At 41.3% G+C, this 26862-nt stretch overlaps 1 protein-coding gene across 1 annotated transcript in view; it reads right to left on the bottom strand.

Annotated features, from left to right (window-relative positions):
• Positions 1-5425: 5425 nt before the first annotated feature.
• Positions 5426-26862, bottom strand: part of LOC117455648 (NACHT, LRR and PYD domains-containing protein 14-like) — a 40770-nt gene continuing 19333 nt past the window's right edge. Inside the window, exons 3-9 of the mRNA XM_034095236.2 lie at positions 25431-25775; positions 22308-22472; positions 22054-22224; positions 12492-12707; positions 9100-9273; positions 6425-6598; positions 5426-5857 (exon numbers count right to left, since the gene is read on the bottom strand). Coding sequence (XP_033951127.1) covers positions 5842-5857; positions 6425-6598; positions 9100-9273; positions 12492-12707; positions 22054-22224; positions 22308-22472; positions 25431-25775 — 1261 coding nt within the window. The 3' untranslated portion in view covers positions 5426-5841. The remainder of the gene's footprint in view (positions 5858-6424; positions 6599-9099; positions 9274-12491; positions 12708-22053; positions 22225-22307; positions 22473-25430; positions 25776-26862) is intronic.

The raw sequence follows: 26862 nt of genomic DNA, 5'->3' as shown, positions 1-26862 counted from the left end.
GGGTTTACACCTACGAGGAAGTGGTGGCGAAGTCGATAGGGACTTGGCTTGGCAACTGGAAGGTCACCAGTTCAAGTCCCGGCAAGACCAAGTCCTACCGAGGTGTCCCTGAGCAAGGCACCGTTCCCCACAATGCTACCCGGGCGCCGTTCAAAATGGCAGCACACTGCTCCTAACACTAGGATTGGTCAAATGAAGAGAAACAATTTCCCCACGAGGGATTAATAAAAGTCCATTTTACCTTATCTTAATTTGACTTGGTGTGCATAAAAACACTGATAGAGAACTAGAAAAATATTAAAAATAATACAAAATATAACAGTACTTTGCAATGGAATGAAATTGACTACTAGAGCAGCGGTTCCCAACCTTTGTCCCGAGAGCCCCCCCAAATGACTGTTGGAAGTTGCGAAACTTGTCATTTCACAGAAAATCCTACCTGATGTTTGTTAGCAATCGTCTCAGTTCATCTATTATATTAAATATATTATTGCAAAACTATTTATCCACATAAAATACATTCATACCCATACATGCCAACCTTTCCATATCCAAAAGAGGTAGGTTTGCGCGCTGCAAATGTGCACGCCCAAATGAGGTAATCAGAAGAAATGGAACCCAGTAATTACATGTATAAACCATGTATTTAACATATATTGCATCATTTTATGCATTTTTCAGAAAAAGTGGTAGTTTGGTAAACAGTGACATCAACGACATGTTTGGTCTGTAAAATGCCCGAAAAGTAAAAGAATAATAACTTTATTTATATGGCACCTTTCATACATGGGATTGCAGTTCAAAGTGCTTTACATCAGTAAAAACTAAGACGTAAAACAAGAATGGGAGATAAATATCCCAAAGTCTCCACATTTTATTATATTTGTAATGTGTGTCTGGTCCTCTTTCAGTTGAGACAGTGTAGATGAAGGATGTGTCAGGATGTAGAACTCTTGTGTGAACATTGGATGAAGCCAGGTTCATATTCTTGTTTCATGTTGTTGACATATTAGAGTCAAAGGTTTGCACAGAGCGAAATATCTTTGTGTTGCGCCATAAATCAGAAAATACTGCATTAAAAAAGTCATTTCCTGCATTTTTCCACTGATAAAGTGAGATATAAATAATGTACAGGCTTTCAGATTGCTGTAGTTCACTAAACAGAGACATTAACGACATGTTTGGTGTTGAAAATGTCAAAAAAAGTGAAAGAATGCGAGATAAATATCCCCAAATCTCAAAATGGTATTATATTTTGTGTGTGTTTGTGGTCCTCTTTCAGTTGAGAAACTGTAGGTGAAGGATGCTTCAGGGAAAGACCAAACACTGGATGTCTTTCAGTCGCCAACATGTGTTTTCGAGACACTGATATTAACGGGGAAACCCTGCAGGACTCAAATGCCTCGTCTCTGTTCCCTCACTCATTTGGGAGTGATTACCCATCAGCCCCGGGGGTCCAGAGGAAAGGCAGCGTTACCCCCGGTCTGCACGTTGTTTCTCTTTCAGAAACACAGAGGACTGTTTGTATGATGGGATCACAGACACGCTGCAAACGGTGTCCGCCAAAAGTCGAGTCCAGTGTCTATGTAGTGGCATTTTTATTTGTTATAGTTTGGGAAGATTGAAAATCGGTAGGGAAAGCCAGCTAAGTCGGTAGGCGGTAGAAACATGTCAAAAGCGGTAGACTACCGCCCAAATCGGTAGGGTTGGCAGGTATGCAAACCTTTTTTTCCCACATAACATTTCATCTGTTTAAGCTGAATTGAGATTAATTCAAATGAAATAAGATCTGTGGTTAACAAAAGCTTGAGATTTTCACATTTAGTTTTGCGTCAAAATATGTCTTACAAATTACACCACTTCTGTATGTCCAAAGCTTTGATGTTTCTTAAAGACAACTGTTGCTAACAAGTGGCTAAAAGAAACATCACGCCGAGCAGCTGCCTTCAGCTCAGCTTGATGTAGGTTTGTTTTTGCCTAATGTTTACTTTTTTTATTCTGGCAATTGCGCTTTAACAATAATAAAAGTGTCATTAATATGTAGAGATTATCCTGCTGAACAAAACATGTTGGTATCATAAATGTGTGTTTGCCACAGATCCTATTTTCTGCAATGTTCCGAAAACAAATAAATAAATCGCATGGCGCAAACCTCCCTGAAAGAATCATGGAAACATATTTGTTGATTCTCATCAAAAATCACTTTTTGTCTCATGGGAAATACCTGTAAGAGAAATGTGAACCACTCCTTCTTGGGAAAACACCAGTAGAAATCAAAAGGAAATATAATATATTGCAATAATACAAAAAAATATGGGGATGTGTTTCCATGGAAACGGCATATGATGAAACCCCATAATTGACATAGAGCTGTTGAGGGCTGGACCGGTGATATACAAGCAAAGTTTGGGGGACGATCGAACCGTGTCCATTGGACTTACGGGCGACAACGTGTTTCCTTTCATTTCAAACCTTTATTTATACAGATAAATCCCATTGAGATCATTGATCTCTTTTCCAAGGGAGACCTGCTCAAGTAGTTCCACATGAAACATAAAAGCATAAACAGAACAACAAAAGGACAGCATACAGCATCATTTACATAATTATCCACATAAACAGGTACCAATAGCTTCCGATTGACTAGCATCCAACCGAGCTTTAAAAACATTTAGTGGCACCAGATTGCTCAGTTTCCATTTAATTTGCAGACTATTCCAAGACAGAGGAGCTGCGCATCTAAAAGCTGTTGTCCCTAAGACAGTCCTAGCAGTTGGCACATTTAATAAAACCACAGCATTCAATCTCAGGCAGTAGCCACTTACAATTTTCCGTGAGATCAGGGAGCAGATATAAGATGGAAGTTTCCCTAACATGACTTTGTATTTCGAGTGGTCTGTCGCCATGGCAACGGCATTTGATGACACTCCATAATACGGTTAGATGCGTTGATGGCTGCATCGTTACCAAACCTGTGAAGTCTTGGGCCATTTTGGAGCATTTTCACTGAAGTTATGAGAAAACCGTGTTTCATGGCGAGCATTGTGTTGCCATGGCAACGGCATTTGAAGAAACCCCATAATTGATGTAGAGCTGTTGAGGGCTGGACCGGTGATATACAAGCGAAGTTTGGGGGACGATCGGACCGTGTCCATTGGACTTACAGCAAAATCGTGCTTCATGGCGAGTGGTCCGTCGCCATGGCAACAGCATTTGATGACACCCCATAATACGCTTAGATGCATTGATGGCTGCATCGTTACCAAACCTGTCAATGTGACATCGTGTTCCATAACACAGGTGTTTATATTTGAGCTAACGACGACAGCTGTGTCTCACCAATAATGTATAAAATAGGTGGAACATGTTGAAGTCAGTATGAAGTCTCCATCAGACAGAAAAGAATAGGCTCGTCTGTTAAACTCCAGTGGCCACGTCGTTAGCTCAAACAGAACACCTGTGTGTTATGACATCATCGTGTTCCATGACACAGGTGTTTATAGTTGAGCTAACGAGGTGTGCAGAGATCACAGGTTTCCATTGTTCTGAATGAGACATTAACCTCTTACATGTGAACGTTTTGTGGAAGAACCGTAACAGATATCTGTGAAATTTCAAAACGTGAAGCATGTCACGGAAGTTGAGTATCTGAAGTGCAATTTGTGTGTAGTTTCGGGTTAATAATGTGGCCTTTTTGGCGGTTTAACTAAAGGTGTGCGGCTGCTGCCGTGAGGAAATATCTGCCTGAAATTACAATGGGCTTTAATGGAGGAATGTTGAAAGTTGTTGTCACTTCATGCCCTCAAGAGGCATTTTGTTTAATTATTTTTTGCTTAATTATTTATCATTTTTCGAGCTACGAGATGTTTTCCTACGTTTGTCATGAAAAATTATGTCTCAGGGATGTAGGGTTTGGGAATTATGGCAGTTTAAAAAAAAATAAAGGCAAATTTCAAACTGTCCTCCACTCTGACATCACGCACTCTGCCTTAACGAGCAGCGCAATGTTAAAGTTAAAATGTTAAACATTTGATGAATTATGGGCTATATCTCGGGAATTATGAAAGTTATGAATGATAAAAGTAATAGCCATCGATTCCCGACCGAGCTGAAGGTTTGAATGGAGTTTCTGCGATGTGGAATGTGGGAGAAGAAGAGGGCCAAAATAACAGGCGGAATAATAAAGAATTTCGTTCGTAGAAGAACATTAGTGGACGTAAGGAACAAAAACAGTTATCTTGGACCGTAAATTACGAGATATAAAATGAAAAAGATCCGTTTATCTTTTCATACATAACCATGCTCAGAAGCCTGACACCAGCTGATCTCATGGTCATAAGCCGCTTTCACACCGCAGGACTTGCCGTACTTTAGTGCCGGCACTAAAGTACCACGGCACTGACTCCGCCAGGGGGCTAGTGCCAATCGCATTCACACCGCAGTACTTTCCCTGAGGCAAGATTACGCTGACGTCACTTCGTCTTCTTCTTCTCTGGGTTTACTGGCAGGCCGCAAAACCACTTCACGGCGAGTAAAAAAAAAACGAGAGAAGAAGAACTACACGGGGGAGGGGGTATAAAGCCCACCCGCTGTATGAAGCGTTTGTTTACTGGTCTTTCGATCGTTACCACTCTTATTATTGTGGTCTTTAATTTTTTTATAGTCCTGCCTGAGTTTCTTTATTTTTACCCGGCATCCGTGTGCACGATTCCCAGCTCAAGTAGCTTTTGCGAACATCGCTCAAAACATTTGGAGTTGGGAACTGCTTTCTGTAGAAGCTGCTGCATCCCGTCCTCAGAGTAAATTGCCAGAAGCGCCGACACTTCCTCATCATTCCACCGCTCCGGTGTTGTAGTACGTGTGGTCATAACTGCTTTAAAGTACAAAAGTGTGGATGTGGTTTTGTAGCGAGGAAAAAAATGGCTGCCTAACAAAAAAAATTCAGAGTCTAACGGGGCGTGGTTTGCAATTCGCCCAGCCAATAGAAATAGAATAGAAATTGGCACTCTTTTATCACCAGGTTCGTACCACCTCTCTAGCAGGGACTGAAAATGGCCAAAAAGAGTTCCCGGCACTGAGTAGTCCCGGCGGTGTGAACGCGACATTATTGGTACTAACGGAACTAAAGAACCAAAGTACCAGGGAAAGTCCTGCGGTGTGAATGCGGCTATAGTGCAGCACTCTATACTTTACCTTATTGCACTAAGACATGTTACACAGCCCTGAAATAACCAGCGCTACAACATTCTTGCTAGAAAGCTGACAAAGTGTGTTGTGTTTCATCGGAGAGTTAGCCACAGCCTACCTTTCATTCAGCGGTGCGTTCACAGTGACTACACAGAGCTGCATCCTGCTGTACTACTGGAGTCATGTACTGACAACAAGTGGCCATTAGGTGGAGCGCTGCTACCACATAAATATCCTGCCGTGGACAAAAGTACTTTGTTCTGTCAGAGATAACATTTTATTTTGATCAGTGCACAAGATTGAACTGAATAGTGCATAACAAGAATACTGGAGGCACATATGTTATCATCTTACATTCATTGCTGTCTCAACAAAGAACAAATATATAGTTTAGAATGTGAAGGGCAGCTTAGAAAAAAAAGACGTTCTCCAAACAAAATAGTAATAAATAAGTAAAATATTCTTTACACTCATTTTGTTTAACGTAAAAAATATATTTTTTAAGCATTTCCCTCTCATTTTTGGTAAATCATATTTTGTGAAAATATTCTTCAAAAGCATAACAATAATACTGTAGGCACCTATTGAGGGACAACTTGCTACATACAATTGGGGTCATGTGATGAATGTTTGTCCATGTTGGAGCAGCTCCCCTCAGTCTGCACACACACTGAAAATAAAGGGGGGGGGGGGGGGCAGCCATTAGCATTCAAAGCTACAGACACAGAATCAGCACTTCTAGAGCGGGGTTTATGGGATGCTACATGAGACCTTTTGTTTACTGATGAAAGAGTATAATAGGGGACCTTTAATTACAATGTTCAGGTACTTGTACTTTAGCTAAGTATTTTTCATTTAATACTAATTCTACTCCACCATTATATATTACATACATATTTTGAGAAATCCAATATAGTACTTTTTCACTCCATTACCTGACCTTTTTTAGTTTACAGATTCAGATTGTTAGCTCACACAAAATATAAATCCACTAATAAATAAACATTGACATGGTTATAGGTGAAGATATGCAGTAGCAGTATATTAAGTAATGAATATTAGCTGTAGTTTTACGCAGAACGAGTACTTTTACACAGTATATTTTGATGCCAATTATTTTGTACTTTTAGGTAAGATTATGAACGTGTTTTGAGTCGCTCTGGTAATGGAAAGAGGACGCAGGACTGAGACACAGCTATGAAATAGTATTGATCAACTCATCGTTATCAGTACTCACTCGATCGTATGCAAGCAGTATTTCTGGTTCTTGGTCAGCTCCACCAACACTTTGAGTCCTGAGTTTTCCAGGCTGTTGCCCATCAGATGCAGCTCTGCCAGGTGCTGGGGGTTGGCCTTCAGGGCGGCAGACAGGAACTGGATGCTCCTGGAGGTCAGTCCGCAGGTCCTCAGTCTGCAGGGGAACACCAGGAGAAACCAGCTCACTGTAGATGACCCTTCATTAATCCCAACGTGGAAGTTCAGGTTTCTACTTTGTATTGTACACAAACGTTACAAATACACACAGGCAGGGTGGGAATTTCACGACGGCCACGACGGCCATGGCCGTCGTTACCCCGCACGTTGGCCGTGATGCCCTGTTAAAAAAAATGCAATTCCCGGCCAAAGTGGCCTTTGTGCCCCTGTCAAAAGTAAAAAAAAATGTCCTGTGGTATTGGTATTTTGACTAGCAATTTAGTTAAATTGTTTCGTTTATCAACGCTACAACATAGCGTTTCGTGAGTCGGTTGTCGTTGTTGGGGGGGGGGAAGCAAACAGCTGCTTGTGACAGGGAGTTGGCTGCAGTGCCGCGTTCCAAAACCCTTTTATAATCTATCGTTTAGATTTATGATTCGAAAATTATAAAAGTAGGGTAGACATGTGGAGATTATCCGGCTGAACAAAACGTGCATTTATCAAACAGGTTTGTTTTCCACAGACCTTATTTCCAGCTATTTTCCAAAACCCTGTGGAGAAATTCCATTGCTTTTTGTGGAGGGAACCAGCAGCTTACTTCCTGGTTTCAGGACGCGTCACTGGCTGCACTTCTCAATATGATGCCAGTATAAACAAGGTCTTCTGTCGGCTCTGTACATCAATGCCGACCTATGCTGACAAGTCAGTGAAGAGTAGACAATATAAAGGTATTGGCGAAATGTCCCAGCAGTTTAGGATAATGAAGGTTCTAATCAAATAAATTACATATAGCCATTACATGTCTAACTCCTAATGACAGGAAGGCAGAAAGCGCATTATACAAATAATAATAATAGCAGACATATTTTAACAATGACCACAATATCATTATTTTAATAAACCAAATATGAACAATTGAGGGAAATGAGGAAGAACTGATGATTAAAATGTTGTAGTACAAGTAGTAATGCAGTTAGTGCATAAATTATTGCAACAAATGTGTGATTTTTTTTTTGGTGGACGAATGCTCCGGGCCAGTGGTTACAATGGTGGGGCCAGTGACAATACAATTGTACCCTTACTGTCTACCCCTGACTGACTTATGTGGTTTATGGCTGAACTTAACGTATACGTTTAAGAAACACTATTGCTATTCAGCCGTTTGTAAAACGACTGGTGTTGATGTTAGTGCTACACTTTTCAGTCATGTTGATTGACCAGCGTAATTTAACCAAACAGCCTTTGTGCCCTGTCATGTGGCCTTTGTGCCCTTAAAAAAAATGTGAACGGGAAGGCCAAATGGCCTTGCCCCTAAAATGACGAAATTCCAAGCCTGCACACAGGACCTCTACACATGAGGTCTGAATACATATATATTTATGTATTTGTATCTATTTATTTATCTATCAAGGGACAATACACATTATTTAACATGGTCTATTTTTATATAACATGACAAGAGGGATTCTTATTATGACATGATATGCTTATTGTGCCATGACTATGGAATAAATAGACACAATCACCAATCCCAGGTTCTGATGGGTTGGATACGAAACAAAGGGAATAGTCATGGAAGAAAGTTTAGCTGCATTAGAAATGCTGCAAAGACCAGGTGCAGACACTGTAGAGACTGGGTTATTGAAAACAGGAGATCGCCCTGGCCTTGAACAGAGTGTGCTCAACGCCTACGCATAACTGGAAACTAGTATAATGGTCTACAGCAGGGGGGTCAAACTCAATTTCATTGCGGGCCACATCAGCATTATGGTTGCACTCAAAGGGCCGGTTGTAACTTTAAGACTATATAAAAATACATATATGAATATTTAATATATATCAAATAATGTATTATATTACATTATTGCCTCTGCATTGGATTATTATCGGATAGGGTAACTTCATAATTAACTACGTCTGAAAGCAGAAGTCTAGGGCAAATAATTGCAAGTCTCTTCAGTGAGAATGTCACAAAATGATTTAAAAAGAAAAGTCAAAATAAAAAAAATTAAGTGACATTTTGAAAGAAGTTACATTTAAAAAAAGAAAAGTCAAATTCTGAGATGCATTGTGGGACATGTAGTTTATTGGCAACATGTAAAATAGCATGTAACCGCATAATAAACATATCGTATTTTTTGCAAGCTCTTGTGGGGCCACATGAAATGAAGTCGCGGGCCGGATTTGGCCCCCGGGCCTTGAGTTTGACACCCCTGGTCTACAGAGCTACCAACCCTTGTCCACACACCGCCTGATTTGAATATTTTGAATAAAATACTACAATTATCAAATATAATATATTATGTAAGACTCCTTAAAAAACACCAAACAATGTTGCCATCCTAAAAAACCTGATTTTGAGGAATAGACACGTACATCTTTGTACTCTGGGCCCTTCTTTCATAACATGACTTTAATATGCTGACTAAAAATAAATGCTTATTATTATTATCATTGTGGGGATTCTTTAAGAAGTAAGGAAATCAAATAAAAACTTACGACAGCTTCTCGAGTTTACAGTGAGGGCTTCTGATTCCCGTGCAGAGTTTCCTCACTCCCTTGTCCTGCAGGTCGTTCCCCGACAGGTCCAGCTCGCTGAGGATGCTCTCCTTGGAGGCCAGGCCCGAGGCCAGCTCTGCACAGCAGTCATCCGTCAGGCTGCAGTGACTCAGGCTGGAACGCAAAACAAGTCACGTTACAGCATAAAGTTCCTGTATTATGTCGCCCGACCTATCAAAAGCAGTCGCATGTCACAGCAGATCATTTTGAGATGAACATGGATTTATGTTTGGTCAATTATATTTTAAAGAGGATTTGGAAAACCATTGGAAAAATGTGTGTTACGCAGTGAGGTCACTATGTTTCGGCTTTAAACAAAGGAGTACAATTTAGGAGTTTCAGGCAGGGGGGGGGGGGAACTTTGAGATTTTAGCCTTTGCTGACTATTTACGTGCAAACAAGCCCATAGAACACACTTCAATGAAAGTGGTGATCAGCAGTGTTATATGTTCAATAGCCTACTGTGCAAAATGAATGCAAACAAGAATAAGAAACTCTTATCACCAAGTTCACACAATACATATTTTTTCTTTAAAGCTTGAAATGCCAGGGTGACCTCTTCTGCAATTAAATGTCACGCTCTAATCAGTGCCTCTCCCCTCCCTCCCTACGTCTCCTTGAAATACTGATTAACTGTTCTCAAATAGACTAATCTTGGCTTTCAGAATAGTAAACTAGTGTAGCCCAATTCAGATAATACAACCTGTAAAGGAACTTAATGACAGAGGCATTACAACAGGCTGTGTGTTTTCCCGACAAATACACACAGCCCTATTCCCCCCCCCCCCCCGCAACACAAATCAACTTTCTTCTGTGAGATTATTCCTTGTCCTGATAAAAAAAAAAAACTCCTCGTCCTATTTGCTACTGGCTTATTACATTACATTAGCTGACGCTTTTATCCAAAGCGTTAAGTGCGTTCGACCAACAAAATACAAACTTGAAGAAAACAGAATCATAAAGTACATCAGGCTTCATAGACCAAAAACATTTCAAGTGCTACTCAACTGGCTTTAGGTAAGCCAGCCCTTTGTTAGTATATAAGTGCTTTGTTAATAGTTCTATCCTCGAAGTGGAGTCGAAAGAGATGAGTTTTCAGTCTGCGCCGGAAGGTGTGTAAGCTATCTGCTGTCCTGATGTCAACGGGGAGCTCATTCCACCATTTGCTTATAAATGTGTAAGCATAATCAATACTATGGATGGATCTCAGTGAACAATAAGTTGTGTACAAAGATTTAAAAAAGCTACATGTATTCCAATGGTGTCATAAGTACTAGGGGAAAGCAGAGGTGGGGACTCGAGTCTTGACTCGCATATTTTTTGACTTGAGACTTGCTTGACTAACATTGATAAAAGACTTGAGTTGGACTTGGTATTCATGACTTGAGACTTGACTTAAGCTTGAGATAGATGACTTGAAAGGACTTGACTGTTTAAAATTAAATATTTGCGTTTGTTTTTGTATTGAGATATTACGTTTAGTTTTTTCGAAAAACGTGATTATAGCGCCGTGCGCGCAAACCTGGCAACCCACTAGTCTCAGTTAACATGGCAGCGGCTAGCGTTACTCCAAAAATAGTGAAGTTTGGATTCAAGGATTATTTTGTCGATGACGGTAATAAGAAGAGAACAGCGGTATGCAGGGTCTGCAGCATAAAGATCAGTGACACGACCACCACTACATCCAACTTCATTCGTCACTACAAAAAACCCCACAGAGAAAGGTACGTGCATGGGTTGTGTTAGCTAGAAAGCTAACGTTAAGTTTAAGCTACGTTAGACTTGGTTTCAAATCGATTAAGCAAAGAGAAGACAAAACGGTAAATGAACACGAGAACCGCCAAGGGAGAGAGAGAGAGAGAGAGAGAGAGAGAGAGAGAGAGAGAGAGAGAGAGGGAGGGAGGGAGAGAGAGAAAAAGAGATGCCTCGTTTATTTCCCCTGTGTTATTATCAGAAGTTACTGTAAACTTTTGAATAATGTAGTTCATCTACTTTTAGTAGTTTATTTAAATGTTTAATTATGTTGTTTTTGTTTGTAGAAGTGCATCATTCCTTGATTTATTGTAAAATGAATCTGAACTTTTTGATCTGTTATGATGATAAACTGAAGCAATTTCTAAATGAACCCAATTAAGTGAGTTTTAAATAGTCCTACTTAGTTTATAAGGACATTATGAAGAGGAACAAATGAAATGATTTGAAAATGATATCTATGTAGGCGCTGACGTTGTTGGCGGTGCTCGTGTTAACAGACATTTAAATTAAATATGTGTAATGGCAAATGCAAATGAGTCGCTTTTCGGCGCCTCCCGCTTTTTTAACGCTGATTTGGGTGACTCGTGTAATTCGTGGAGAACCGAAGAGTTTTCGTTTGGGGGGGGGTCCGTCCATCCGTCAGTCAGTCCGACTAACCGACAACTTCTCACTTCAAAAAAGAAGAAGAAATGCCAATGACAGGTTCCTTGAACACAACACGAGCGTAACGTCTCTTCACGTTAAGTTCCCCACCCCTGCTGTAAATAATAATAAAACCCCTTGATTTATAACTTAACATCTCTGTCTCCTATTGATCAGAGTATATCTTAAAGAATAGCCAGTTCATTGAAGCATTATAGCGCAGGCCTTTGTCAGATGGTATATTTGACGCTGTTTTTTTTCTGCTTCGAATAGTTCTCTCTTTTTTCACCATACCTGTGTTTGATTTTCTCACCTGGAGTTCTGCCTTTTTGAACAGGCTTTTTGAGTCCTAGCTTTATTGTCTGCAGTTCTAGGGTTAATATGAATCTAATATGATTGTCATCGGTCTAAATTAGATTTCAAATGATTAATTGTGTATGTAATGAAGATCATAGTGTGGGTTGAATCCATTTTCATAACCACTGTCTTTTAACTGATTGAAATGCGGAAACTGGGCTAATTCATCAGAATGTCGTATGACTTGACTTGCTTGACTCTCACCACAGTGACTTGGGACTTGCTTGATACTTGTAGGTCAAGACTTGAGACTTGCTCATGACTTGCACATATAGGACTTACTCCCACCTCTGGGGGAAAGTAGTGCCCTTTGATATTAAGCCTGATCCCCCCATAAAAAAAAGTGTTGCTTATACATGTTTTTTTAAATTACATACAACATTGAAGGCCTCTTTTTCATAATCTAGCTCCGTAACTGTTCGAGTTTGCTTACATTTTGGAGATCATAAATAATCCATATATTATTGGGAAGCTAAGAATGTCCTCTTTTCAATAGTGTATACAATACTAATGTTTGTGATTTTGATGAAGCAAGTTACATTTGTGTAATGGAGGACTACGGTTTGAAAATGATTTACTTGAGCGCTCTCAGGCGGCTGTAGGGGTTCTTCAGTCCGGCCGATATTTCCCTGACCCCCTGGTCCCCGAGGCAGTTCATGCTGAGGTCCAGCTCTCTCAGCTCCACCGCCTGCCAGTCGGTCTTCTGCGTCAGCCCCTTGTACAGCTGCGACAGGGAGCACAGGACCGTGGCAAGATAAACGCAAGCCCTGCCAGTGATTCCACACCTTGAAACACTGAGGGGAGATAAGAGAAAACACATCTGTCAACAGTTTGTTCTGCAGAAAATAATTAGCTAGAACGAAACCACACATGTAGAAATAAACGTCATGCAACATCAACCAGGCATACGTGTGACAGTTCATCTGTTTTCTATCATTGGTGTAGCAACAATACCTACTCATTCAAATCCTTTGATGGCTGCCAGGTTAGTGTACCATGGCTGGACTTTTACATGATATGGGACGCATTCTTCCATTAAACGCACCAAAAATGTAAACTTATACTGTTAGGGAAATGTTTACCTAAGCCCCGACCTTTGACCCAGTTTATCACTCTACGGTTTTCAATAGACCAATGCAAAGAACCCTGAATTTAGACCCTGTAAGTTCCTTACTTCTATAGTGGTGTCACAATAGTTTGTATTTGAGTGTTCTTTTGTAATAATGGACCAAGAGTCTCTTTAAATAAAGATGATGATGATGATGATGATGAATATTAAAGTGGAATCTGTGACTTACAGTAACATAATTGTTCGCTTGTGATAGAGTTTGGTAAGTAAATATTTACTATGGCTGATCGCTGGGTCTCAGCCACTAAGTTATGTGTGTTTTGTACCAGTTCCAGGCTGAAAACAGATCTGTCCCTTAACCCCAGAAAACAAAAACGTATTCCTAAAACCTGAGGAGAACAAGATCATCTGATTCCCTCCACTTCTCATCTCCTTTTGGAGAGTGACTTCTTTGTTGTTGCTGGCCGAATGATTGGACATTCATTCCTACATGATGGGCCATGCCTAGGTGGACTGAGCCCAGCTATCCTGCATGTGCTCTTTGGTGGATCCCCGGAAGAAGCCACAATAGATATTCGGCGCATTCACACTGCGGTACTTTTCCCACAAAGGTTCATGCGAACTTAGTTCATGAGAACTCTTTTATCGCGTTCACACCAAAAAGAGCCGGTACTAAAATTAATTCATGCGAACCTTTTTACCCCCTCGAAAGTCCCTGCTAGAGAGCAGGGACTTTCGAGTGGCTCTTTTGTGAGAAAAGAGCTATATTCCTGATTGGCTGGGCGGATTGCAAACCACGCCCCGTAAAACTCCCAAAAAGTTTTGTTAAGCCGCCATTTTATTATCCTCGCATTAGCATTATTAGCATTAGCATTAGCCCAGCGCAGAAACGCAGAGAGACTAACTTATGGCAACACAAGATAAAACATGGGAGCGGTGGAGATGAGGAGGTGTGGGCGTTCTGGTGATTTACTCGGAAGGCTTCAGGAGAAGCTGCTGGGACTCCCAGCAGCTTCTCCTGAAGCCTTCCCAACTCCGGGGACTTCCGGCCGGGGACTTTGGGCGGCAGTATACGCCGTGAAGTGGTTTGCGGCCTGCCAGTAAACCCAAAGCAGAAGAAGAAGAAGTGACGTCAGCGGCTTCATTTGCCTAATCCTCCCCCAGGGACTTTTGCTGGTGTGAACGTGATCTGTACTTAGTTCATGAGAACTAAAGAGTTCGCATGAACCTTTGTGGGAAAAGTACCGCAGTGTGAATGCGCCTATTCATCATCATCTTTATTTAAAGAGACTCTTGGTCCATTATTACAAAACATACAACACTCAAATACAAACTAAAAAAAGGCAGCCATACCAATGTTTCCACAGAGGTGACTGGTATCGTACAGCACTGAGACACGGATTTGAAAGCAGCATAATGACAGAGTTATGAGAAACATTCAATCGACAGATGAATTTGTACATCAGACCTCTCAAAAGAGCATGGAACGTGTTGACTCGTGCATTACAGAACATTTCACTTGCACTGCACCACCTTGGTTTTCTAAGCAGTATACGCAAACAGTCATTATATGCAACCTGGAGCTTCCGGAGGCTCGCCTTCTTATACTTGACCCACAAGGGGGCAGTATAGAGAGGAGTGCAATACGCTCTAAAGAGGTTCACCTTAACCTTATCTGAACACCAAGAGAATTTTCTAGCCAACATGTTGGCTTGTATATATAAGACACGCCGCTGTCTATACATGTCATCATCATCAGCCATTTCATCTGTGATGATGTGTCCCAGATACTTCGTGTTACAGCAAACAGACAGCACCTGTCCTGACAGATAGAATGTTGGAAAACAAAGGTTCTTATCCCCTGTTGCTCTACAGATCATTACAGCGCTCTTCTTAGCATTGTATTTAACGTCAAATTTGACTCCGTAATCAGAACAAACATTTAGCAACTGTTGAAAACCAGCACTGCTAGGAGAAACAATTGCCAGATCATCGGCATACATAAGATGGTTTACAATCACATTACCAATCACACACCCTGTTTTACAGACACTTAAATCATCCGATAGATCATTCATATAGATATTAAAAAGGCTCGGTGAGAGGAGCCCCCCCTGGCGGACTCCATTACCAACACCAAATGGCGCCGAGACTGCATTCCCCCATTTGATCCGCATGCTCTGGTTGGCATACCAATAAGCCAGGATCCTAATTATACTGTTAGGCACACCTCTTTGTCTCAATTTTAAAAACAGTTTATGATGGTTAACTCGGTCAAAAGCCTTCGAGGCATCAATGAAACCAATCAGAACAGTGGAATTCTGTCTTCTATATGTTTCTACCATTTCCTTCAAAGCATAGATGCATAGCTCAGTACCATGCTTAGCCTTGAAGCCAAACTGGTTATCTGAGGTACATAAATAAGAACATAGTCTATCCAACAAAATTCTTTCCAGGACTTTGGATAACACACTGGCCAGAGCAATTGGTCTATAGTTATCCAAGCTCCCTACCTTGCCCGCTTTGTCCTTAATGACAGGGACCAAGGTAACCGTCAACATGGAGTCTGGCAACATACCATGAGTCATGAGGCCGGTAAAACAAATGGCAAGAAGAACTGCAACCTTCGGGCTTGCCAGTTTAAGGTGCTCTGCAGTGATTCGGTCAGAGCCGCATGCTTTGTTATCAGCTAGCTGTTCAATTGCTCGATAAACCTCTTTAGCTGAGATTCCCACTGTGTCACTTTTCACAACACTACCAACTTTGTAGGGGTCACTTTTAACACAATTAAGTGTAGTAGAGTAATGTTGCCTCCACATCTCAGCTATGTTATCGGCTCCAGATACTCCCTCTATGGTACACGGTAATGACGTACTGGCCCTGTTCAGAGCTCTCACCTCCTTCCAGAAGCCAGTCACATCATTATGAAGGAGCTTTTCAGCCATCGAGTCCGCTCTCAATGTTTCTGTGTGTTTGTTGACATAACGAACTGCATATTTATATCTAGCATGTGTACGCTTTTTGAGATCCAGGACAGGCCCCTCTCTGGGCCTTCCTGCCCGGACCCAGGCCCCAAAAGCATTCTTGGCTTCAGCGTATTGATCAGCCACATGTGTATTCCACCCTGGCTTGACGTTGTGTCTCTTCCTAGAGTAGGTACATCACGGTCTACTGGCCTCCCATACAGCTCCCACAATACAATCATACATGTTACAGAGGTCTTCACGGTGAGAGCTTTCATTACAACCCACATCAACACACAGAGCTGCCACTTTGGGTAGATATACATCACTCAATAGGACATCAGTTCTCCCATAGTACAATAGCCTATCCTCATTTGTGAGCTTGGACCAGTCCACTTTAGTGGTACAGGCATGTTTAGCCTCCTGAGACATCTCAGGGAGACTATCATAATCTAGTGACATTATAAAAGGAATGTGATCTGACATTGATGCCTCATACACAATCTCAATTGATCTTACAATGTCATGGGCATTAGCGGTGCTTATGCAATGGTCAAGCCATGAAGTTGTATGCCAGGCCTCGCTTATATATGAATAGCTATCTGTAGGCAGAAGTATTTGGCTTGATAATATAAGATTGTTATCATCACAAAACTGTAGCATATGCTTAGCAAACAAGGACCTTTTGTCTGATATGTCAGCATTCATATCACCCACTACATAAACACTGGAGGAATGATTATCAACAATAAAAGAATGTATAAAAGCAAGTCTGTTCAGGTATTCATCTTCATTATGCTGTGACTCCATATTAAGGACTGTGTGTTGATATCCGTGAGACAATCAAGTTGGTATGTTCAATTTTTTTCTAACCTATTTTATTATTCAACCTTTGGATATTATTTATTTAGCTGATCTACTTTCAGATACTGTTAACATCATGTGGCTACCCTTTGCACCAGCAGGGGGTACTGAAGCATTATTAAACACCATGCACCAGAGGTGGGACCAAGTCATTGTTTTGCAAGTCCGAGTCAAGTCTCAAGTCTTTGCGCTCAAGTCCGAGTCAAGTCTCAAGTCAGGTTGGGCAAGTTCAAGTCAAGTCCAAGTCCTAAACTTTGACAAAACGAGTCATAAACAAGTCATTATGTGTTTTTCACCAAATGTAATGACATCGATCAACAGAATAATACTTAATAATCAAATTGCTCTTTTTTAGTCACATTAATAATTTAATAATCAATGTTCTCTCTGCTGGTAAAGTAACGTGTTTTTTTCTAATTTAAGAGTGATCAGTAAGGTAAGGCTACCGTGACAGTTTGATTCAGAAGGAGTTTAATGTATAAGATCCCTGATGTTGAGGTGACCAGAATGTGTATTTCCACTGTGTACAACATGTTATAAGGGACCCACAATCTATCTTTATGCCAGGGATAATGTGCAGCCAGGCGGTCTCTATGGGGAAGAGAACACCTGCATCTAGATCCCTCTGCAGGTAGTACTTTAACTATATTTTGATGCCAATACTTTTGTACTTTTACTTGTAACATTTTGAATGCAGGACTTTTTATTGTAACCGAGTATTCCTACACTCTGGTACTTTTACTCAAGTACAAGATCTGAACTTCTCCCACCTCTGACAGTAAATCCTGAGTGGTTACCAAAATAAAGGTAACCAAAAAAGGTTATTTTAATTTTACAAATCCTGCACTCAGCTTTGCTTTCTCCAATATCACTGAAAAGCAGCAGATGCTGCTTCTTTTTTCGGTTTTTGCTAATTTCTTGACTTTTTCCGACGCACTTGCATTTAAATCCGTCTCCCCGTCGCTCTGTGCAGCTGGCCTATACCACTACACCTGCTGTGCCCCCCACCCTTCTTTCACATAATGGTATGATCCTAGTGTATCCTCGCATATGATTGGCCGCATAGTGGCCCAGCTAAATAAAGTCCCGCCCCTGCCTGCAAGGATTCTCAGCAAGAGTAGGAGCGGCTGGAGATTCTGCTCTCCCCGACGGGAGTCTTCTCTTCTAACGGCAGCTCGCGATCGGCGTGTTGGAGACCTCTGAATTAAATTATCAAGTCACCTCAAGTCAGAAGCCTCAAGTCCAAGTCAAGTCCCGAGTCATTGGTGTTCAAGTCCAAGTCGAGTCGCAAGTGTTTTGTGATTTTGTCAAGTCGAGTCTCAGGTCATCAAATTGGTGACTCGAGTCTGATTCGAGTCCAAGTCATGTGACTCGAGTCCACACCTCTGCCATGCACTGATATATTAAATACCATTAGAACACTTACAGATGTCCTCCTATAAGATGTTTTTTGACAAAACATAGCTTTTACAGGTTACCAACTACTAACATGCTGATTATAAGTTAGACTTCTTATGTTGTATCAAAGTTGAATGTTTATACAAGTATTGAGAAATTAACGATTCTTATCAAATTCATTCTACTTGCCATTATTAGCTGGAGGGAACAGCAGAATTATCATCAGAAGAAAAAATCCTCATCAATGAGTTGGCACTGTCCTGGGATTTGCCTCTAGTCACATGTGACAACAGGAGATGGCTATTTGATAAACTGATCCTCCATGCTGTGAGTATTCTGTACTTAACAGGTCATATGAATCAGACTGACTAATCAGAGTTGAAGTAGGACTTCATTTTGGCATATCACATTTTAGCTTTTTTGTTAAATACATATTTGGATGTTAATACGTGTATTAAAACATGCTTATTGGGCTATTAGATACATCAGGCTGCTTTGCTTTTCTACTGTGATGCACATATTGTGCAGGTCCTTGGAAGAACCTCCAGACAAGTCAAGCAGTTACGAAGGGGTTTAAAAGAGACACTGATCTGGCCTCTGCTAACGGAGAGGACCGACACGATTCCCCTTCTCTTTCCAAGAGCATCTGATTTGCAGTGCACACCACGGGTAAGTGATCTCATGCTGCTCAGTCAAATCCTTCCTCCTAACTCACAGGAGTTAGAAACTGGGTTTATTTACTACTCTCAGACCTCCATTTCTTTAAGTTTATTATAACAAACATTCACATACGCAAACATATTTTTAAATGAAATTATGCTACTTGCTGCTTAAAAGGAGCTAAACCAATAGAACAACTGTATCTTTAGACTACTCTGCTGCTACACAGCAAAACCTGCAGTTCCTTGTATGTTCTGTTTATTATTGTGCTTTCACTGGGCTCCTTTCAAAACTAAATCTGTCAGGTGGTCTTGGAGAAGATAAACTGGCCCACACAGGATGAGGATGAAGACAGTGAAGTCTCTTTGGAGGATTCCTGTAGGATCACAGGATTCCTGCGCACATTTATTGAGATGGGTAAAACAACGTCTTCAAGCTTTGTTTACTGAAAGTTTGTAATTATTATAACGAAAGCTGCGCTTCCTCTGTTTTTATGTTTAACCGTGGATTTTCAGCTACAGTAAAAATCCAAGGCGTAATTTAAGTAACATTACTGTTATTTAACTATTAACTAAAAGCAATTATAATAAAATGAATGTATTCTCTGTTTTATAAAGCATCTCCCCATATCCTTGGGAAACTTGTGCAGTTCTGGATAGGATGGAATAGACATGGCCTGGATGTGACCGTGGTGGAGAGCAACTTCCCCAGCTCTTCCACATGCTTTCACCAGCTGAAACTTCCAGGACATTACAAAGAGTACTGTACGTTTGAAAGGGACATTCTTGCTGCTATTTGGAGCACTGAAACTGGGTTCGGAATGGTCTGAAGAGACGGACACACCTTAGTACTTGTGTAAGATTTGTTGTCTTTTGTTTGGCCGGCCAAAAATGTATGTTTTCAGAGAGGAAAAAAAACTCAGTTAATGCCTACTCCGGCCAGTTTGTGTAACACTGAAAATATATAAAGTAGGGCTGTCAAGTTAAACACAGCGTTAAACAGTAAAGCTCCTGCATTCGAATCAGCGCGGTTAGCCAGGCGTTAGTAGTAGAGCCCTCTGCCAGAAATGATCACACACTCCTGTAATCAATCCTGCTTCAGACTGAGGTTAGGACCGCCCACCTCATTAGCATACAGATACATAAATACATAAATGTCGCGTAAATGTAGAAATAAATGAAAGATATATAATAACTAGGGCCGGGACTTTAACGCGTTTATTAAGATTAATTAATTACACAAAAATTAACGCATTTTAATCGCACTTTAATCGCACTTATTTTTGCACAGCGGAACGTTTCTCACTGGATGAGTTTCAGGCGTACCGTTTATACTGGAGCACCAACTAACGTTCATGACTTCAGCATGGGACTTCAAACAACAACAAACCACGGTGAACAATAGTCAAACATGAACGAACAAGCTGATGAGACCGCTTTGGTCGGCCCCGTGGATGGGACATTTTGTTTTAAAAAACGGACGGATGGAAGCGTCGATAAGAGCACGGTGGTGTGCAAATTATGCAAAAAAGAATGTGCATATCACCGCAGCACATCAAGCCTAAAGTATCACCTAATTGCAAAGCATGTAGCAGCTAGCGTGGACGTTAGCCCGACTCCGAGTGCAAAGAACCACACCCTGACCCAACCACACTCACCCAGACGACTGGTTTCAGGGCCAGGATAAGTAAGTCCACGTCTGAGAAAATAACCAACTATTTATTTATTTATACTTAAGTCATGTTCCGTCCTCCATACTATGTTGCCAAACATTGTCAAATAAAACCGAAAGAAACCTGCACCAGGTGCCGTTACCAGTGTGACAGTCGGACATTCAATTACAAACCACTGGAGTATTGGCATATTCAAATCCACTGCATACTGTTAGCCACGTGACTCTGGAGAAGTATAAAGTTGGAGAAGACGTTTTTGCTATAACATTTGGCTTTGGAGGTTTAATATTAACATTAACACAGCTCTAACCTTTCTTGTTAGTTTCCCAGCAGGAAACTAGCACCGAACTCAGCTCAGTGGAAAAGGGTTCAGAGTAGGGGTGGGCGATATTGAAAAATATGTTATCACGATATTTTCAGGCAGTATCACGATAGACGATATATATCACGATATTTTTTCATGTAGGTTATTATGGTTATTTTTCAAGTTACTTAACAGAACAAGCACCTGCAAGGTGACAGAAACTAAAACCAAAAGGAGTAACAGACCAGAATAGCATTTCAAGCTGGTTTTATTTCAGAAATGAATCCCTGAATGAACAAGTGAGCAGTGAACATCAATAAACATGAAAAGGAGGGTAAAACATCAATGAGGAAAAGTCAGTGCCAAACAATTAAAATGTAAACTTTAGAGTAGACTTGAAGTGTAATAAAAGACTTTAGCATAACTGAAGGGAAAAACATAAAACGCCACCGCGTCAGTTATGTCTTTCCACCGTTTGCTAGTCTTTTCATAAGGAGCCCCTTTATGAAATGCCTGCCCTATGGTAGTTTGTTTTGGTGCAGTCGCTGCATTCACACGCGGGGGACCTTGCACTCTTACAGTCTCTGCATGCTCTTTCTGGTGCTTGCGTTTGAGGTGGTCTCGTAAGCCCGACGTGTTGCCATCTGTTGCTTTGAAATTTCCTTTTTTGCACATTTTGCAAATTACATTTGTTTGCTCCGTGTCTGTTGTGTTATATCCAAAATATTTCCATACCACAGACGTAGAGTTCTTTTTGGGGACTAAATCTAATTCTTCTACATCAGAATCTGACTCTCCGTCCATTATTGCTGTGTGTGCAGACTGCCAACAGTGTATTTTCCCTCGCTGCAAAGAAAGGGGGCGGGGACTTTGGGAGCGTGTCAAACAACTCGGACTGAACGAAAGCAGAGGTGCGCTGACATTGTGAAATCGATCGGGCTTGATATATGGTGAAATTAAAATCAGTAGGTGAGGCTGGGGGAGCGGGAGGGGAAGAGGCTCTCCGTCCGCTGTCATAGCCCCCTGCGCCGCGCATGGAGAGCCTCTTCCCCTCCCGCTATTTTTTTTTTTTTTTTTATCACGATAGGACGATATCTCTGAAAAAGCATATCGTGGAGACCTAATATCGTCACGACGATATATATCGTCATATCGCCCACCCCTAGTTCAGAGTAACCAATAGATTAATATAAGAGCAAGTCAAACTTACTTGAGTTTCTCCAGTCTACACCATGCGTACATGCCCTCGCAGATGAGTGCAAAGCCAGCGTCTTTCAACTGGTTGTTGCTCAGGTTGAGCTCTACCAGAGAGCTGGTTTCGTACTTCAGAGCCTCCCCGATATTGTGACAGCTCAGCACAGTGATGCCACAGTGGTACATCCTGCCCAAGAGAGTGTGACAGAATTATTGGTAAACCTATGTCGAGAAGGAAAGCTATTTGAGTTTCAAAAAGATTATACTCACTCCAGCTTCGTTAGCTGCCGGTCACATTTGACATAGAGCTCTTTGGTCCCTTTGTCTCCGACCATGTTGATGCTCAGGTCCAACACTTTCAGGCTGCCCAAGTTCTCCTGCAGAGCCGAGGCCAGGCAGCTGCTGCCTTTCTCCTCAATGTTGCACTGTGATAGTCTATGGAAACAAATTACATATGAAATGTGCAGGAAAAAAAGCCAACATATTATAATGAACATGTATTTTGAGATGCAGTTTTCTATTGTTACACATTGAGGTTTGATTGGTTGCAAAAATATATATTATTTTTAGGGCTGTACCCGAATATTCCGTCGTTGGCCTACTATTCGGTTTAAAAAAAAAATGTTTAAGGCTTATTGACTTAGGTCGCATTCACACCAGCCTTGAATAGTCCGGTTGAATCGAACCCTGGTGCGTTTACCCGCTTGGTGCGGTTCGTTTGGGTGTGAACACAGTCAAAGGTCTCTGAAGTGAACTAAACAACCGGACTCTGGTCCGCTTAAAAGAGGTGGTCTCGGACCGCTTGCTAGTGAACTCTGGAGCGGATCATCGCTGGTGTGAACGCAGTCCGCGCCAAAACATAGGAAGCGCAGTCTTTACGAGTCCGTCTTTAGCGAAAGAGTGAAGCAGAATGAAGAGTTGAACAGTGGCTTGTAAATTAAAAATGCTCCATCAAATATACATAAAAGTCAGAGCCACCTGTCGTCGGTAAAACGCCCCTCCTTACTGCAGAACGTCTCTCATATGGGTTATGTTTTTTATCGCACGTTGTCTGATTGTATAATCATATGCGCGTTGTAAAAGTCTGTTGATATGCTCTCCAGATTAACAGCAGCATGAAAAATAACCTGCCGATGCTCCATGGTGGAGGCCAGTGTTGGGTGTAACGCGTTACAAAAGTAACGGAGTTACAGTAATATATTACTTTTTGCTGTAACGAAGTAATGTAACGCATTACTACTGAAATGTGGGTAATATATTACCCGTTGCAATGCTCAGTAACGCTGTTACAACACATTTTAACCCGAAATTAAATGGTGTTTTGTTTTTTAACAATGTACTAACATAGCGAGACATTCCAACACCAGACAAATTGTGCGGGTAGATTAGTAAACCTGGTGTTTACCCTTCAGGCTTCGCGCCGGGATCTTCGGGGCAGTTGAATGTTATTCACCCGCTATTCAAAAAAGAGAACGGAGCGAAAAATACCAACAACAAATTGTGTTAGGTGCGCGTGACCTGCTCCGCTGCGCGTGCATCATTTCCAAAGTGCTTCCACAGCAGTGACACACATCTGTGGATAATCATTTATACGAACATGGTTAAAGCAACCATCACTAAACGCCAGCAACACTGCATCTACTGCAGACCTTAGCAACAGGTCAGATGGGGACATGACGTTACCCTCCGTTGTGGACACTAGCTTACTCCCGCCTGACTCGCCGCCCTCAACCCCGGAGCAGCAGTCTTCATCGCCCGAAACCCTCTGCGGCCCGCAGGTGCCAGCCAGGATACCACGGCAAAACAGAGCCTGCCCAGGTATATCTAAACAAGTACCCGCCTGTACAGTGGTGTTAGGTGGTCATTTTGCAGCTCGTGGTATACAAATACACAAGGGCTAGAATATGTGAAAATAGTGCCATATTCTGCCATGCCTGTAGAAATGTTGGGTCAAACATAATGCACACAATAGCACAGATGCCTTCACCACGAATGGCTACAAAAAGATCTCATATCCCAAGCTTATCAACGAGCTGATGTTGCAGCTGAAATGATCTCCAGGTCACAGAGTCAACCTCACATTATGATGATGTGATACCAGTTTTCAAGCACAGTAAATGTTCTCTTCCCAGAGTATATGATGGGACCAAGGTGATGATTTAGTACATGGTTTTAATAATACTTTTGCTTTTCAATGTTTGCCATTTCAAACCATGAGCTGGATCAAATCATATGTGCCTTGATTTACAAAATGTTCTCATTTGTTTTATCAGTAGGCTACAGTTTTGAAGCTTTTGTGCTTTTCCTTGCCACAGTCCACTTTGGACTATATGAGATATTTCAGGATTGCACTTTTAACTCACTTGAAATGTTCTCACTTGCTTGGTTTCAAAACATAACAAAGGCCATAATCTGTTCATTGGGACCATCAATGCCTCTATTGCTCATGTAAACCTACTACTGCTGCGCCCCCTGTAACCTCAGAGGCACCCTGAGTCATGTTGTTCTGGAGCTGGGCCTGTACACGGCCATATACTAAACAAAATACAGAGACCATTCCGTGTCCTGTTATTATTCACTTCCTGTCTGCCTTCTTCTGGGGATTTATCTGATGTCCAGCGCTCCGTCTTTTAACCTCTTTTCCTTTCTCTTTCTTGATCCTCCTTAGCAACCTTCATTAGAGTCCTTGACAGTGGTCTGTACTGCTGTATTAACAACGTGTCACATGTTAAGAATTTACAATCAGAATCGAGTAATACAAGTTGTTAGTAGCCTTAAGGGCCTACACAGTTGTTATGCTAAACCACATTGCCCTTCACTGGATGTATAATGAGCTGCACTAAACTACATTTCAGCATTTAAAACACCTAGCCATTCTTTTGAGGTGATTTTGGTGAAAGTAACTCAAAAGTAACTAAAAAGTAGTGTAACTCATTACATTTCAGAGACAGTAATATAACTTATTACTTTCAGTGCGTGCACCGAATATTCCCTGCTGATTATTACCGAATATCCGGAGCCGAAAAATTGTATTCGGGACAGTCCTAATCATTTTGATACAATCTTTTTTGTAACCTGTAACAAATGGGGCTGAAACCATGAATTAGTTTCATGGAGAATAGCAAGAAATGTCCATCCCAGTTGGTGATGTCATTAGATGTTTGATTTAAACATGTTATACAACTAAGAAAAGCAGGAGATTTTAAAATTTGAGAGTCTGGGAACAGCATTTGTGCATAATTTTTATTCTTTTTACCATTAATTACCAAAACTAATCAACGAATTGTCGTAGTTTAAAAAACAAATGGTTCTCTCTGTAATTTTGTGACAAAATAAACATGTTAGGCTTGTTATAAGAGAGTTTTACTAAAGTGTTAGTTTCCCAACACTTACCTGAGCGTTTCCAACTGGCATTCAGGAGATCTCAAACCATCTGCAAGATATCTCACTCCGTCATCTCCTATCTCGTTCATGCTGAGGTCCAACTCTCGCAGTTTCCAAGACCGCCTCAGGACCAGGGCCAGGTCTTCACAGGAGTGCCCGGTCAACCCGCAGCCTTGCAGCCTGATGGTCTTCAGCCTGCAGTTTTCATCGCTCAGCCCCTGCACCAGCTCCCTGACTCCTTCATCCCTGATGCTGTTGAACCCCAGGTCCAGCTCCCTCAGGTAAGACTCCTTTGTGCTCAGGATGGATGCTAAGGCCGGACAACACTCGTCTGTCAGGTTGGAGAATCGCAGCCTGCAATAAGATGGGATAGGATCAGAGAGAGCCTTATCCTTTAATAAACATTATTATACAGTACCATATCAGAGGAAATGTATTTGCACCTCTCCCTTATGACACATATTATATGGACACAATGTTTTTGTCTAGGTACATCTAAACTAGGGATGCCAGCGATTATTCGCTACAGTCTCCATAATCGAATATTATTTTTAAAAATCGATTTTATTTATATATATTTTTTTTTATTATTTATGTTTTGTTTTTTTCTGGCTTAGTTTCAACCAAAATATATATATATATATGCTAATAATAGTAATAGTATTAATAATTGTAAATGGCCATTGGTCACACCACCAGTTTGTTTTACTGTAAACTTGGAGGAAGCCTGCGAGCAGAGCAGACTGCTGCTGCAGCAGCTACACACCGACCCCGCCCCCCCTCTCACGTGCGACTAAAGATGAACAAAGCGGCAGGTAAAAAGAGTTCCTCCTCGTGGAACTACTTCGAACTTACAAGTCCAAAGGAAGTTAAATGCAAGCTCTGCGAAAAGACGTTGGTCTATCACAGCTCAACCTCAACAATGCGTTCGCATTTGAGTGTGAAGCCAAAGAGGTTAGAGAGAAAGACGCAGCACAGCCGTCATTACCGACTTCACTTCAAGGCCACGTCGTTGTGATGACATGCTTGTTTGTTGTTTGTACTGTTAAACATGTTACAGTAAAGAAAACAACGGAATTCTCTTCCGCGGGGGGGTGTCGAATAATCGATTATTATTCGCCAGGGCTGCCGAATAATCGATTTTGATCATGGTCAGTTTCTGGCAACCCTAATCTAAACTAAATGAAGATATAAATGAAACATTGAATATAAAGTTAACGTGTAGATTTAGGTGCAACGTGTGGGAATAACTGCACTTCTATACTAAGTCCCACATGTTGTATTGCACAGGAGGTCAATGATACTGTTGACTTTACGTGGATGGAAATGCAGTCAAATGAAAGGATGATGAAGCAGCACAAAACTCCCTCTGGAGGGAAGTGTGGAATGTTAACCTTTGCAAACCAGTATAGCACACAACAGGAACGGGAAACACATAATG

The sequence above is a fragment of the Pseudochaenichthys georgianus genome, chromosome 1 (assembly GCF_902827115.2).
Source record: "Pseudochaenichthys georgianus chromosome 1, fPseGeo1.2, whole genome shotgun sequence".
NCBI classification, from domain to species: domain Eukaryota; kingdom Metazoa; phylum Chordata; class Actinopteri; order Perciformes; family Channichthyidae; genus Pseudochaenichthys; species Pseudochaenichthys georgianus.
Note: the sequence above shows the minus strand (reverse complement) of the source record. Positions and strands in the feature narration are given on the sequence as shown.